General features: G+C 42.8%; 1 protein-coding gene across 5 annotated transcripts in view; it reads left to right on the forward strand.

Moving 5' to 3' along the window:
• The window catches only part of RASGRF2 (Ras protein specific guanine nucleotide releasing factor 2), a 229,668-nt gene that overhangs the window by 180,482 nt on the left and 33,613 nt on the right, over positions 1-15,573 (forward strand). For all 5 annotated transcript variants that reach the window (XM_068535591.1, XM_068535592.1, XM_068535593.1 and 2 more), the window contains one exon: positions 15,283-15,395. In XM_068535591.1, the coding sequence (XP_068391692.1) occupies positions 15,283-15,395 (113 nt within the window). The remainder of the gene's footprint in view (positions 1-15,282; positions 15,396-15,573) is intronic.

The following is a 15,573-nucleotide window of genomic DNA, read 5'->3' on the forward strand; positions in this document are numbered from 1 at the left end:
CTTTATCCATTCATCTGTTGATGGACATTAAGTTGCTTCCATATCTTGGCAATTGCAAATAATGCCGCTATGAACATTGGGGTGCGTGTATATTTTTGAATTAGCGTTTCTGCTTGTGTCCTCTGTGCACAGCCAGGGAGGGACTTGGAGGCTGGCTATAAACAGCTCAGATCTACACTCGAGTCTCTGTGGAAGGTCTCGTTTGTTTAATCTATAGCAATTTTGATTTTCCTGAGTTGTCTTATTGATCAACTAATTCTGAAAAATACTCTGTCCACTTGTTTGTGGGATTTTACAGACCACGGAATGGCACTGATAAAGGAGCCTGCAGCTGTGTCCGCAGGTTACGACTTGCTTCATCAGACAAGGGGTACCATCTGAATGACAAGTGGCTGAGAATGAAACCGTCATTTATTTTCTTAATTGTAGGCTAGAGGGAATTAGCCTACATGTTTTAAAAGTGTAAGGTCAGACAGAAATGGCCTAGTTACATAAAAATCTTCTTCCCAAAGGAGTTTATGGAGGGAATATTGTTACTCCCTTTTCAGTTTTCTCACCTCCTTCATTCATTTACTAATAAGAACTGAGCCCAAGAGTGTGCCAGACACTGGGGTAGATGTGAGCATGAGCAAAATCCAGACATTGACGGAGTCGGGGTAGCAGACCTTACGTCTCCAGCAGAGTGGTCTCCAAAAATCCCACCAAGTGCCACAAAAGAGGGAGCTAGCCACTGTCCCATCCACCACATCCAGCAGGAACCAGCCCAGGCTCCACCTGCTCCAGAACATCAGGTTACCTTCTTTCCCTGGAAGGTCAGAAGTGATAGCAAGAAAGCAGAGAGGAGGTTGTGGAGAGAGAAGAAGGGGCCTCCCATATGGGCTTCTAGGCTTGAGGCAGGCCAGGCAGAGGCAGGAGGGAAACGGCTTATTCTGGACTGAAATGGAACTTCGATTAATATATTGGATTGGACATTTTGATTGAAGAGATTGTTCTTGTAAGTAAAGCTTCTGGATGACTTTAGTGCCTGCCCTAAAGGGTGGGGAAGGATGGCCTACAGAGCAATTTAATGAGATCTATGAAAAATAGTACCACCGCCTGATTATTTCATTATTGTTCATGGTACAGGAAGTGTAGGTCGCCTTGGCAAGAGTAATTTCACAGACTTTATCAAAATAACTCAACTCTTATGTTTCTAACTCACTTCAGTCCTCTTACCTTCATTGTATGATGGACCCAGAGCATATTTAGCTGCTGATGAAGAACTCCTTAGTTTATGTGCTTTTTTGCATTTTATTGAGATATTACATACTTCAAATAAAGGGCACTGAACATGAGTATAACTCAATGACTTTTTACCTATGAACACACCTGTACAACTCCCACCCTGAGCAAGAAATGGAACATTTCTGGCACTGGAGAGGCCCCTCCCAGTCAAGTGTCCCTCTTCCTGGGCATTACTCAGTTTTCTGTTACTTTTAGTATTGTTCTTATTGATATTATATACTTGTTATATGTAAGGATTAAGCCCTTTATCTGCCAATTACATTCATTTCCCCCAGTTTGTTCTTTTTAAAAAAAAATTTGTATAGTTGATTTACAATGTTGTGTTAATTTCTGCTGTACAGCAAAGTGATTCAGTTATACGTATACTGAGTTGGCCATAAAGTTCATTTGGGTTTTTCTGTAACTTTTTGGCCAACCCAATATATACATTCTTTTTTATGTTCTTTTCCATTATGGTTTATCACAGGATATTAAATATAGTTCCCTGTGCTATACAGTAGGACCTTGTTGTTTACCCATTCTATATATAATAGTTTGCATCTGCTAACCCCAAATTCCCAATCCATTCCTCTCCCACCTCCCCTCCCTCTTGGCAACCACAAATTTGTTCTCTATGTCTGTGAATCTGTTTCTGTTTTGTAGATAGGTTCATTTGTGTCACATTTTAGATTCCACGTATAAATGATATCATATGGCATTTGTCTTTCTCTTTCTGACTTACTTCACTTAGTATGATAATCTCTAGGTTCATCCATGTTGCTGCAAATGGCATTATTTCATTTTTTCTTATGGCTGAGTAATATTCCATTGTGTGTGTGTGTGTGTGTATATATATATATATATATTACCACATCTTCTTCATTCATAAATGTCCATCATAAATGTCGATGGGCATTTAGGTTGCTTCCATGTCTTGGCTATTATGAATAGTGCTTCTATTAACATAGGGGTGCATGTATCTTTTAGAATTATTATTTTGTCCAGGTATATGCCCAGGAGTGGGATTGCTGGATCATTCAGCAACTCTACTGTTAGTTTTTTGAGGAACCTCCATATTGTTTTCCACAGTGGCTGTACCAACTTACATTCCCACTAATAGTGTAGGAGGGTTCCCTTTCCTCCCTCTCCAGCATTTATTATTTGTAGACTTTTCAATGATAGCCATTCTGACAGGTGTGAGGTGGCACCTCATTGTAGTTTTGATTTGCATTTCTCTAATAATTAGCGATTTTGAGCATCTTTTCATGTGCCTATTGACCATCTGTATGTCTTCTTTGGAGAAATGTCTATTTAGATCTTCTACCAGTTTTTCGATTGGGTTTTTTTGTTGTTGAGTTGTATGAGCTGTTTGCATATTTTGGAAATTAAGCCCTTGTCAATCACATCATTTGCAAATATTTTCCACCAGTCCGTAGGTTGTCTTTTCGTTTTGCTTATGGTTTCCTTTACTGTGCAAAAGCTTGCAAGTTTGATTAGGTCCCATTTGTTTATTTTTGCTTTTATTTCTATTACCTCCCCCAGTTTGCTCTTTTACTTTTAACATTGTGTATGATACTTTTAAAATTTATATTCATAAGGGTGTAAGTATGTATACATTTATAAGAGGGTTTTATATATACTTTATCATAGAAATATATACACACATATACACATACTCACACAGACCCTATTAGTCTTTTTATTAAAAAATATATTCTATAATGCTATTTGTATGCTACTGTCTATTAGCTGCATGGTAGGGTATAAAAATAGGTCAACTTAAAAGGAGGCAGTTATGAGGTGACAGTGTCACTTTATAGTCATTCTTACTGGTATCCTTTACAAACTAGATTAACTACCATACGTGTATCAAGGAAAGGACAAAGAAAGGACAAACCTAGTAAATTTTTATCATCCGCAACTGATTGTCAGAGTGAGAGAGTGCTTAGGGAAAACAACAGCTTTCAAAAATTCTAATATGAAGCCTATTGTATTTGAGTAGCCCAAAATAATCTTTTAAACGGAAAATAAATATTATTATATAACCTGAAAAAATATATTCTATAACACTTTCTGAACACAATTAACAAATAAATGTAGTCTGGGGTATCAGACAGGAATTAGCAGCCCTCACAGCCCCACTCCGTAGTCACTCAGAGCAGCAGAGGTGAAAGTTCTTACGCCTCCAAAAATCCTAGTAGGAGCTGAACCCAGGCCGTCTGTCCATGTTCCATGGATCCCGAGCAGAGGGGCTTTCAGGATCTTGTTGGAAAAGCAGGACGATGTGGGTAAGAGCACAGGCCTCAGAGTCAAAGTTGCCTGGATTGAAACCCTGCCCTATCGTGTGTCAGCAAACTGTTTAGCTCCCCCAGGCCTCCCTTTCTTCTTCTATGAAGTGGGGATGGTACTACTTACTCCTCCTTGTGACTGTGAGGGGTTACGGAAGGTAACTCCTGTTAGAGTAACTGTTCTAGATGGATCCTCAGAACACTGCGGATGGCTGCTCTCGGTAGAGCCCTGTGAGGGTGCATCTGGGCTGAACCCAGGCTTTCAGACAAAATGCCATTACCCCTATTTGACCAGTGAAGCCGTTAGGTCTCAGGGAGGTTCGATCAGCACTGCCCAGTGAACTTTCTATAGCGGTGGAAATGTTCTACGTGCATAGCATCCAGAATAGTAGCCTCTGGCCCCGTGTGACTAGTGGCTACAGAATAACAAACACAGTTCCAGGCCACTCAGAAGTTCAGCAGTGAGCCAGACCCAGCTCTGACGTCTGGCTCAGAATTCTTTCCACGCTCCCCTGCAGTGCCCCGTTCCTTGGAAGCAGGAACCTGATGGGCGGTCCCCGCTATGGCCCCAGTGAGCCTGCTGAAGGGGGACACACCCATACTGGGCTTATGTAGACAAAAGCAAAACCTTTATGTAACATTGGTGTTGGGGTTATAAATCTGACAGAGGAGATGATGGCTTTTTCCCAGTAAGGAAGCACAATGAGCATCCTTAGGTTTGGTTTGGGCCGGCAGCCCCAGGCCAGAGGTATAGTGGGAACATGCCCTGTTGACTTATTCAGGCAGAAAAGTGGGTGCGGCTGTGATGGCCAGTGCTTAGTGTGTTCAAAGACCTCAGGGATCAGGGTGTCCTAAAATGGGAGTTTATCATTTCGTCTCTTCTGTTTCTTATTTTGACAGATGACAGGGGGCCCTTTAAAATTTTTTAATTTGTTGACGTTGCTTAGTAAAACACAAAATCCAGCCTCAGATTAAAGCACTAAGTTCAGATTTATCCTTTGCTGCAAATCTGAAACGGAGGTTGGACCAGGACAAGCACAGTACAGACTTTTGTTGTGGGCGGGAGAATGAAATGCATAAAAAAGAACCAGCTACTGAACAGGCAGCTCCCATCGCCTCGACGGACAGCTCTCCGCCTGCTTCCGGCCCTGTCCTCTCCTCGGGCTCAGCCCCCTCCTTGTCTATACCCGCTCCTACGAGTCTGCCGTGGAGGACTTGCCCTGTCCGCATGCACTGCCCAGTGTCTGCTCCTGGGCCACAGATCTTCTTTCCACTCACAAGGCAGCTTCAGAGTAGGGTTGCCTGATCTTGGAGCTTTCTCAGGAGAAAGAGTGCTTCCCTGTCCACAGTACTCTCTGCCACACGTGGGTGCCTCCTGACCTCACTCTCCTGAAGATGCCCAGGACTTTACAAATGCCCCGTTCCCGAATCCTCACCACAGCTGGATGAGATTTCCCCATGTCCACTCCCAGGGGAGATGTGTCCCTGGCACGAGCTGGGAGGAGGGGTGATGGGATTCCAGGCAAATGATCTCTGAGCCAGCCTGAGGTTTGAGATTGTCTTAGTTACAATATGGGACATACCATCTTTTACAAGAAATTGAAAACCTAACCCCCCACCTAGAAGGCAGTTTCCTCTCTGACGATGCATTCTGAATGACAGACTCCCAGTGTTTTCAAAACATTCTTTAACAATACTGTATTGTTAAGCAGTTTTCAAATACTAAGTCCTTTACTCCTTACTCCAGCCTTTTGAGAGAGGGAAGGTATAATCCCAGCTTTGTAGATGGGGAAATTGAAGGCTGGAGATGAAACAGTTTGCCCAAGATGATGCAGGTGGCAAGTGGCAGAACCAGGTTTCGCACCCGGGCTGCTGGCTGCCCAGCTCAGGCTCCTAACCACCAATCTCACAGCCTCCCCATCTCGCCGGCCAACGCTTGGGATGCAGACCGCTCAAAAGTGTAAAGTAAAAAGCCACTTCTGACTCAAAACAGTGAGCGTATCATATGTTAGCACTGACACTGCTTCCTCTAAGCCTTCTCTTAGAAAAGTTACTTTCGTCCTAGACTCTGTGTCACTTAGACAAAGGACTTGTATTTGCTAAAGGTTGACATGGGGCAGAGCCCTTTCTCCCTTCCAGAAACCACTGCAGTGCCTCCTGCATTCAGACAGTGATTAACAGTCTCCGCCGGTCACTGGCCAGGGCAGGAGTTGGGGCTGGTGCTGTCCACGGTCACAGGTCAGAAAACCCCCGCTATTCTCCAGGCCTCGGGACCCCAGACCCCACTATCCTAGGTGGATCGGGATGCAGCCCCACCGCTCAGGGGCCCCTAAGTACAAGGAGGCTTCTGGGCCTTCCCCTGCCAGTGGGTTCTGGGGGGGGTGCCGGGAACAAGAAGAGAGAATTCAGTCACAATGTGACATGCTGGCAGCTATGAAAAATTTATTTTTAATGATAAATTAGTCATCTACTGCTTCAACCTTGCAAATGCTTTTATAAAAGTCACCAAATGGGAATATAATCCGTGGGCCACATACCTTTTACATTAGTCTCGTCCTTATTAATTGGTCCCCATTTGCTTCTAGCTGGCCACACCGCCACCGTTGACCTCTGAATGCCTAAGCTATGAAGTCTCAAACATCCACCAGGTACAAACCAGCGTTAGTTCACAAGCTCAGACTTCCCACGAAGGCAGCCAAAATGAAATAGGGAATGCTCTCTTTAGTTTAATTAGGACAGCAACTTAAAGTCCTTTTGGCTCCTCCTGATTTCCTGGACACATAGGCTGGTACTTATTTTCACCTGTGTAGTATTTGATCCTGCTGGGTTTTGTTGTTGTTGTTTTTGACATTGTTCTGTCCTCCCCTCAGAATAGCATCACATTTCACTTTAATTTCTGGATCAAAAAGGACTCACGTGAGGAGAGAGATCTGGAAACCTGAATTCTAGTCTGATTCCAGTATGTGCTGACTGTAAATTTGTAAAATTGGCCTAATGATCTGTATGGGGTTCTTCTGCAGAAAAGAATGATTTGTCAAATTGTTCTAGAAAATATAAAATATAAGAAGCTATTGTCTGATAAATATGGGTTCTCTTTATTTTTTTTTTTTAATCTTGAAGACAGATCCTAACTCTTTTTCTCTGGTCCAAGCAAACAACCAAGTAAGAAGATCCTAGTTCCTTGAACTGCTTACCAGAGCTTTTTCTTATCTTTTATGCATCCCTATTGTTATCCTTTAAACTCTCCTTAAGCTTTCCATGCTTGTCTTTTAAAAAATGCTTGGCAAGACATTTACAACAGGATTTATTCAAGTCAGTGTGAAATAGAATTAAGAGTTTAAGAAACCCGTGTCTTAAATGGAACTTACTTTCAGTTTCCATTAGTTGCTGAGACAGAAATTTAGTTTTCCCTTTAGAACTAGTGGGATTCTTTAACCTTTTGTGGATGGAGTTTATTGACAGAGAAAATGCAGAGAAGCACACATGGGATTTTATGTACTTTGATAGCTTCTTATCTCTGCTGTAAGAGTTTTCTGATGAAAGTGCCATAGGGGGTCCTCATTTTTCCCAGTGTGCATTCTGCATGCTCATAATCACTCTTGGACCTTGGAAGCGTTTCTGGAGACCACGGCGTGCAGTCGAGTCCTCAGGACTAGCAACCCTCCGTCACTTTAAGTCACCTTAGGACTCCAAGGAGCCCGCTTAACGTTGGTACATCAAATTGTTCATTCAGGTCCAAGGTGTTGTCTCACCTGCTGCCATTTCCTTTGTGTTTCTCTCCTCTCCACTCTGCTCCCAGTCTGTCACCAACCTATGTTTCATCTCCTGGTGTAAAGTTTCTCTCTGGATGGATGTCAAAGGTTCTAATTCTACCACATTCCTATGACTCTGAGTCTCTTCTCTGTGGGGAAAACCTACCAGCTGTTTATCAGTTTTTTCCCCTCTCATGAATCCAGGAAGGGAGAACAAAGCATAGCTTAGAAAACACATTCTAGCATTTTCCTAAGGCTTTTATTCGAGTTAAATTTTCTTGGCATGTGGCATTAATTAACTAAGAAGTTTACAAAATCAGGCTTAAAACCAGGCCCTTCATGGACATATATACACTACCAAATGTAAAATAGACTGCTAGTGGGAAGCAGCCACATAGCACAGGGAGATCAGCTCGGTGCTTTGTGACCACCTAGAGGGGTGGGATAAGGGAGGGTGGGAGGGAGAGACGCAAGAGGGAGGATATATGGGGATATATGTATACGTATAGCTGATTCACTTTGTTATGAAGCAGAAACTAACACACCATTGTAAAGCAATTATATTCCAATAAAGACGTTAAAAAAAAACCCAAACAAACAAACAAAAAAAACCAGGCCCTTCCAAACTTTTCTTTCTCCCTCCAATCCTTGCCATTGTCTTGAAAGCTACAATCCCTATCAATTAACCACCTATCTAGAAACCAATGGAAAACGCAGCATGTGGAAAAATTCTCTTTTTTTCTGATGAATGCTTTTTAAACAGGCTGATTCTCTTTTGAACCTTAAAGATGTAAGCTTGGGAGCTATCTGATTTCAAGGTTGTAGGGCAATATTTAAAATTCTTATACACACAGCTCTTCAGGTCCAGAGGCTGAATTTTAGCAAGTCATTCACTTGCAGAGTCATTTGTTAGAAAATGATCAAACAAATGATTTTCTGCATGGCTTTTTCCTTCTTGCTGAGTTGGTGTCATTCCTTGCCATTTGCCTCTTCCCAGTTATTTTTGTTCTGACATAGCTTCCACACTTTGCATTGTGCCTTCTCCTCGCGTAGCCTCCCACTTCACATCTGCTAAACTAATTTCCCAAACTGTCAGTTTAAGAAGAATTAGGTAGCTTATTACCACTTGTCTCGAAGTTAAGAACCCTTCCCAGGAACTTTTATCCATTCATCCAACAAATATTTGAGGGCCCACCAGGAGCACCCATGCTTACCAAATTTGGGGTTTAATTATATCTGGATTTTACTACCTTTTCCTGGTACATAATAAGCTCCTACATGACAGTCAGGCACACATTTCCTATCTATCCTGTCCCTCTTTGAAGATTCTAAATCTTATGAGTAATTAATAACTAGTAAGTGTTGAACAGGTATTGGAAAGTTTAGAATTACTATGGTATTGCTTTGTAGGGTTTCCTTCCAAACTTAATGCCCTTCCTTAAAATTTTCAGTTAGACTGTTCTTTTTTTTTTTTTTTTAAACGATTTTTTTGATGTGGACCATATTTTTTGAAAGTCTTTATTGATTTTGTTACAATATTGCTTCTGTTTTATGTTTTGGTTTTTTTGGCCGCAAGGCATGTGGGATCTTATCTCCCCCACCAGGGATCGAACCCGCACCCCCTGCATTGGAAGGCAAAGTCTTAACCTCTGGACCGCCAGGGAAGCCCCAGGCTGTTCTTTTTATAGTGCAGACAAAACCAAATTTTATAGTGGTTAAAATATTTTTGTAGTTCGGTGATGAGAAATGCTGGAAAACTCTACCGTTCACTTTTCCAGTGAGAAACCCCAATTCAGAGTCAAGGTTGCCCAGAGGTGGTGAGAAGGCAGGCAAACCAGGGTGGTGGCAGGTAGACAAGGCCAGGCAGGTAATGGGCAGGGTCCCCCATATCAGCTTTCAGCCAGCACAATCCCCCCTGGGATCAGGTGTCAACATTAAAGTTCTAAAGGAAGTTTCCCCTCCCCAGAAGAGCTGAAAACCACAGTTTTAGAGGCTTGTTATTTTTTTTTTTTTTTAATTGAAGGCAAGCTTTTTTTTTTTTTTTAATTTATTTTATTTATTTATTTATGGCTATGTTGGGTCCTCGTTTCTGTGTGAGGGCTTTCTCTAGTTGCGGCAAGCGGGGGCCACTCTTCATCGCGGTGCACGGGCATCTCACTATCGCTGCCTCTCTTGTTGCGGAGCACAGGCTCCAGATGCGCAGGCTCAGTAGTTGTGGCTCATGGGCCCAGTTGCTCCGCGGCATGTGGGATCTTCCCAGACCAGGGCTTGAACCCGTGTCCCCTGCATTGGCAGGCAGACTCTCAACCACTGCGCCACCAGGGAAGCCCGAGGCTTGTTATTTTTAGTTCATTAACATCCAGGGGAGATCGTAGATTTGCGTAGATTTGGGAAGATTGGTCAGCATCTTTGCCTCAGTTTCCCATTTGACAAAATGGCCCGGATCTAACCTAAATCTACACCACAATTTCAATTAAAATTTTCATCTTCTGTAGTCAAGAAGGCAGGAAACAGTAGGCTGCTTTTCCTTGTCTTGAAAATCATTAAGTCAAACCTTAGGCTCTTATTTTTGAGCCTAACACATCCTAAGCCCCTTCTTTATGAGTCTTTCGGTCTAGGTATTAAAATTTATGGGATTTTACTCCACTCTGCAGTATTTCCACTGTCCTTTTAAAAACTCTGGCCACTCTTAGGAATACATTGTACTGATTACAGTGAGAAAATTACTCTCATAATTCTCTTTACCCTCAAACTGTGTTTATTGAATCAGCCTTTCTCAATGTCCTAGAGTTCCCTTGGCCATATGTAGTATATTATAATTATTACCCTGCTCTCCTGAAAGAATGAAGGTAATTTCCAAGGTGTCTAAACTATCAACAGGGGTTAGTTTTAAAGTGCTAGAGAATCTGATTTATTGCCTCACAGATGATTTTTCTGTTCTATAGTCTAGTCTTATTCATACAAGCCGCAGTCTCAAGATCTGTGTCTCAAATGGTTGTTAGTATAGGTGGGAGATAGTTCCAGGCTCAGCACGGTAACCAGCTACTGTTCGGATGTGTCTTTCAGCCCAAGCCACCAGTGCTTCTTCACTGATAACCACTGTTTCTGGAGAGTCCTTATGTAGCAGTTAAAAACTCAGGCTTCAGCTGACACTGCCCAGGTTTGTGTCCTGGGTCTGCCACTTGCTACCTTTGTGACTTTGGACAAGATACTTAGATTCTCTGTACTTTGGCTCCCTCATATGTGAAATGGGAATAATAATGATTGTAACTGTGTTGCTATTGAGGGTTGAATTAGATAATAGGGTGGTTAGAATATCATCTAGCGTGTGGCAAACTCTCACTAAGTCTCAGTTATGATAATTACCTCAGGAGTTGTTCACTAACCTAGAGAAAATATTGACTCTCCTAATCATTTTTGAATGTGTTTGAGCAGAGTCTATAAAATCTTGGTAAAATATCCTTATATCCCAATAGCTTACCTCTCCAGGAGGATTCTCGCATCATCGGTTGGTAACTTTTTGTTCCTAAGCGTTTGCTGTGTGCCACATTCCACTCTTGGACACTCTGCTTAAGCTGTCACCTCTTTACAGGGGGTTTCCAGACCTGCCCCTCTCCTAAGACTCAGTCAGGCACCAGGGTCTCAGCTGCTTTTAGATGCTCCCCTTTTTTTTTTTTTTTTTAATAAATTTATTTTTGGCTGCGTTGGGTATTCGTTGCTGCACGCGGGCTTTCTCTAGTTGTGGTGAGCGGGGGCTACTCTTCGTTGCGGTGCACAGGCTTCTTATTGTGGTGGCTTCTCTTGTTGAGGAGCACGGGCTCTAGGCGCACGGGCTTCAGTAGTTGTGGCATGCAGTCTCAGTAGTTGTGGCTCGCAGGCTCTAGAGCGCAGGCTCAGTAGTTGTGGCGCACGGGCTTAGTTCCTCCGTGGCATGTGGGATCTTCCCGGACCAGGGATCGAACCCGTGTCCCCTGCATTGGCAGGTGGATTCTTAACCATTGTGCCACCAGGGAAGCCCGGGATGCCCCCCTATTAAAGCCCCTCTCCCTGGATTTCATTGGTTAGTATCTCCTCCATTCGCCCAGCCTTCTGTTGGCTGTTCTGTGTCTCCCCCAGAGCCCTAGGTATTGAGGTGCTCAGTAATTGCTGAAAGAACACGAGCTATAGTCTATTTAGAGACTGAAATGTATAAGTCTCACATTTTCTGGGCTCTGCCTCTTTGAAAACAGGGTGGTTTCTTTTTTCCAGTCTTCAGCCTCCTCAGCCGTGCTTGATGAATTGGAAAACGAAAACTAACCTAAGTAAGCTGTTGCTGGGATAACTGCAGGCCCTCTTGGGTGCCGCGGGGTTCACTCATCTTACCCCGAAGCTCCCTGGCTCGGGCCCGGCTCGCTCTACACCGCTCGCGGGTCCGGGAAAGGCGCTGCCGACTCCCGACGAGCCAGGCGACCCAGGAGCGCCACCTTGTGGGCACCTTGGTTGCTGGCTTTGCCAAGGAGCCGGTGTTCCTCCACCACCCATTATTCTGGTTTCCCATTTCAGGACCTGGGGAAATGTAGCCAAAAATGAGATTCTAGATAATTACACAATGGCGGTCAGGCAGACGTATTGTGAATAATCTACTTCTGGGTTTAAATAGGGCAAGTGCCTTTTAGCTGATTCAGATTTCTTTTCATTGAGTAGTAGGTACTATGTTCTTAACAGGGATTTTTGAACGGCCAATTCTGGATTTTACATGCACTGGTGAAAAAAGAAAAATTTACGTTCTAAGTTGTACATCACAGGATTCAGATTGTTATCAGTTTCTGAGTTGTTTTTTGCATGAATTTTTTTTAATGGCAAAGTTTTGTTACTCAAAGTGTGACCAGCAAAACCCAGGAGCTCGTTAGAAAATTAGAGTCTCAGTCCCCATTCCAGACCTGGTGCACCGGAATCTGCGGTGATTCGTGGGCACGTGACAGTTTGCGAAGCGCGGATGGAAGTAAGGTGGAAGATCTGTGCTCTTGTCCCCGCGCGGCCGCGTCCTTGTGTGCCTCATCTCACCCCACGTGATCACATTCTGTCAGCCTCAGCCGCCTGGGTGTGAAACTGGATCTTGGTTCCCGCCTTACCTGCCCCTGGGTCGGCTGAGGAAGAGCTGAAATCATATACAGAAGGTCACTTTGAACGTGATAAAAGCCTGTGCAAGTGTAAAGGAAAATTATGAGTGAGAATTCTTACATTTCATACTCAGCCATCATTAGCTAATCTACTTCATATTAGCTACATCCTCAGCAAAGCGAGTATTCACCTGTAACCGTTTGTAGTGCTTCAGATAGTGTCTGGGTAGATTTCACCAAGTTTGCAAAGGTCTCTCTTAGGCTAGTCTTCCCAGAGCTCAGAATAATCAAATTACATTCTGTTTTCTTTAACAAGACCTTTCACAGAATTTACCTTCCTGGGGTCTCAGAAGCATTCCTCCTGTTGAGCCCAGGTTGGGACACAGTAGGTGCTTGGGGATGCTTGTTGATTAAACCACTAATTAGCCCCCAACAAGGTCCAAACACTGGCTTGATGTCCTTCACACTTATCCATTTATGATAATCAGATTATTTGAATCATTGAGAGATTCAACATAGCTACAGGACTCAATCATCTCAATAATAAATATCAAATATTCATTAAGCAAAGACTCCTGGTGGCTGAGAAATCCTTTGGTAGTGCATGAAGATTGAAGTAGGTGAGATCATTAACTGTTTATAAACATCATTCCCATTACCTTTGAAATTGGGGGGTGGGGACAAAGGAAAAGAGTGGCAGCAAGGTATTGCTCTCTCCTCCTCGCATACATTTTAAAAGAAAAGCAATAGGCCAAGAAGCTGTTGGACAATAAGTAGGTGAAATTTTAGGAAAATATATCAGCTGAAGGTGTTGCCTGGGGCCCTAGTGGCTCCTGTTCTCGAAGAAATGGTACTGATTGTCAAACAGTGAAAGTGAAATATTGAGAAAAATGAATGACACTGTTCTCCACCAACCTGAGGCTCACAAATATTCAGTTCAAGTTAAGTTAGACTTTTGCATTGTCTACAATTTGTGGAATTATGGACTTTATGCTCCTAATTTACTAAATATAGTAAAAGCATGCTGTTTCCTTTTTATTGGATCCATTGCAATTAGCAATATTCTCTCTAATCATTCAAAAGAATTCAGAATGTCAGTGCTTCAAAATTAGTTTTCCTAAAGTTAAAATGTACTTATAATAGGTAACTTTATATAGGAGGGAAAATAAACCCTCATGCCTGCATGTACAAAGATCGTCTGTCAGAGTCAGATCTTGAAAGCAAGTCATGGCAGCATTCAGTTCACCTCTGAATACCTGACAATCCCAGGATGCTGCCAGTATGCTGTTGGTATTTTATGAGAATGCATGTAATAAAAGAACTATAACTTTACCTTTTTATTAACTTTTTACTTTGAAAATTTTCGAATCAAGAGAAAATGTCAGAATTAAACAAAGTGCACGGATACGTATCTGGAATCACTAATAGTTCACATGTTTACCACATGTGTGTTCTCCCTCCCTCTCCTTTTCTCTCTCACATTCTCTCTCTCCTCCCCTCACCCCAACAAAGAACGAGGACCTGCTCTGAAACAGCCCCAGCAAAATGATCAAATTCAGGACCATTTAACATGGATAGGATGCTCTCAACTAGTACATAGTTCTGACTCAGTTTTTGCTGGTTGTCGCAGTAATGCCCTGTGTAGCAGTTCCCCCTCGATCCCGGATCTAATCCAGGCTCACCTGTTGCATTTAGCTCTGGTCCCTTTGGTGTCCTTTAAACTGGACCAGTTTCTCAGTTTCTCTTTGTCTTTGATGACATTAACATTTTTGGAGTGTGCAGGCCAGTGCTTCCTCGCAATGCAGGTGAGAGATTATGCGGCAAAAATACTAAGTGATGATTCTTCACAGAACATTACACTAGTGGGTGCATGATGTTGGTTTGCTCCATTACTGGTGATGGCAACTCTGATCACTTGGTTCAGGTGGCATCTGTCAGATTCTTCCTTTGTAATTAATAATCTCTAATGGTAGCATTGTGGGAGGGGGGGAGTACTCTGACACTATTAATTCTGTTTCCCCATAAATTTCAGCATCTATTCATGATCCTTACCCGATCAGTTATTACTGCTTTAGTCAAAAATGGTGATTTTCTAACTCTTATATTCCTTTGCATTTATTGGAAGTCCACTGTAAAGAATAGTTTTCTCTTCTGCCCTCTTTATGTATTTCTCTATTTATGTATTTGTTTGTGGGCATCAGTAGGGACTTGCAGGTGGTTTTGATTCAGGTGGTTATTACTTATTACTCTCATTAATCATTTTGGTGTTCATATGGTCCCAACTTTGCTGGGTGGGTACCCTTTCAACCTCACTCCTGTGTTTGTTTGACATGGCCCCATTGGTGTGTATCGTTTATTCTTTAGCATACCTGTACTGAAGTTCTTCATTCAAGTCACTGCCCAAATGACAGATTTTATTCTTGCAAAAATCTTTTTTTTAGCTATTGCTATGCCCCAGTTACTGATCTTACTCACGGACCAATGGGAAACCAGACAATTAAATCAGCCCTTATAGTACAGTAAGTTATGATAGGTTGTACCATGGGAACACCAAGGAAAAGCTCTTTATCCCACTCGGTCAACTTAAGAAGGCTCCTGGGAGAAAGTGTATCACCTCCTAGAGCTGAGAGATGAATAGAAATAAACCTGGGGGGAGGCAGTGTTCCAGGCTAAGGGGCACACGTGTCTCTTTGAGGAATTCCTATCCCCCAGGGAGCCTAGTGGCGGGGCCCCATCCCAAACCAACTAAGTCAGAATCTCTGGAGGGGGAAGGGTCTAGGGCCCATACATTTTAATTTCCATAAATTTGTCATGAGGAATGGTGTCATGGAGCTAAACCCTTCAAAACTAAAATTTAAAAAGATCCATTTCATCTTATAGGATTTTGAACTCAACAACGAACTAAAGATGAACGTCCTAAACTTGCTAGAAGAAGTTTTGCGAGACCCAGATCTTCTTCCCCAAGAACGGAAAGCCACAGCGAATATCCTGAGGTAAAGGCCGTTGTAGGTGCCTATTAATCACACTGGTTGATTTGTGCTGTGTTCATAGAAAATAAGATCTTGTCAAACCAGAAGGATGTATATTAGACTCCTGAGGGGCAGCAGGGATTCTGTCCTCACTGGGAAAGCTGCCTCGGGAAGACTTCAGACTGGGTGACATAACTTGTGT

The sequence above is a fragment of the Eschrichtius robustus genome, chromosome 2, assembly GCF_028021215.1.
Source record: "Eschrichtius robustus isolate mEscRob2 chromosome 2, mEscRob2.pri, whole genome shotgun sequence".
NCBI lineage: Eukaryota > Metazoa > Chordata > Mammalia > Artiodactyla > Eschrichtiidae > Eschrichtius > Eschrichtius robustus.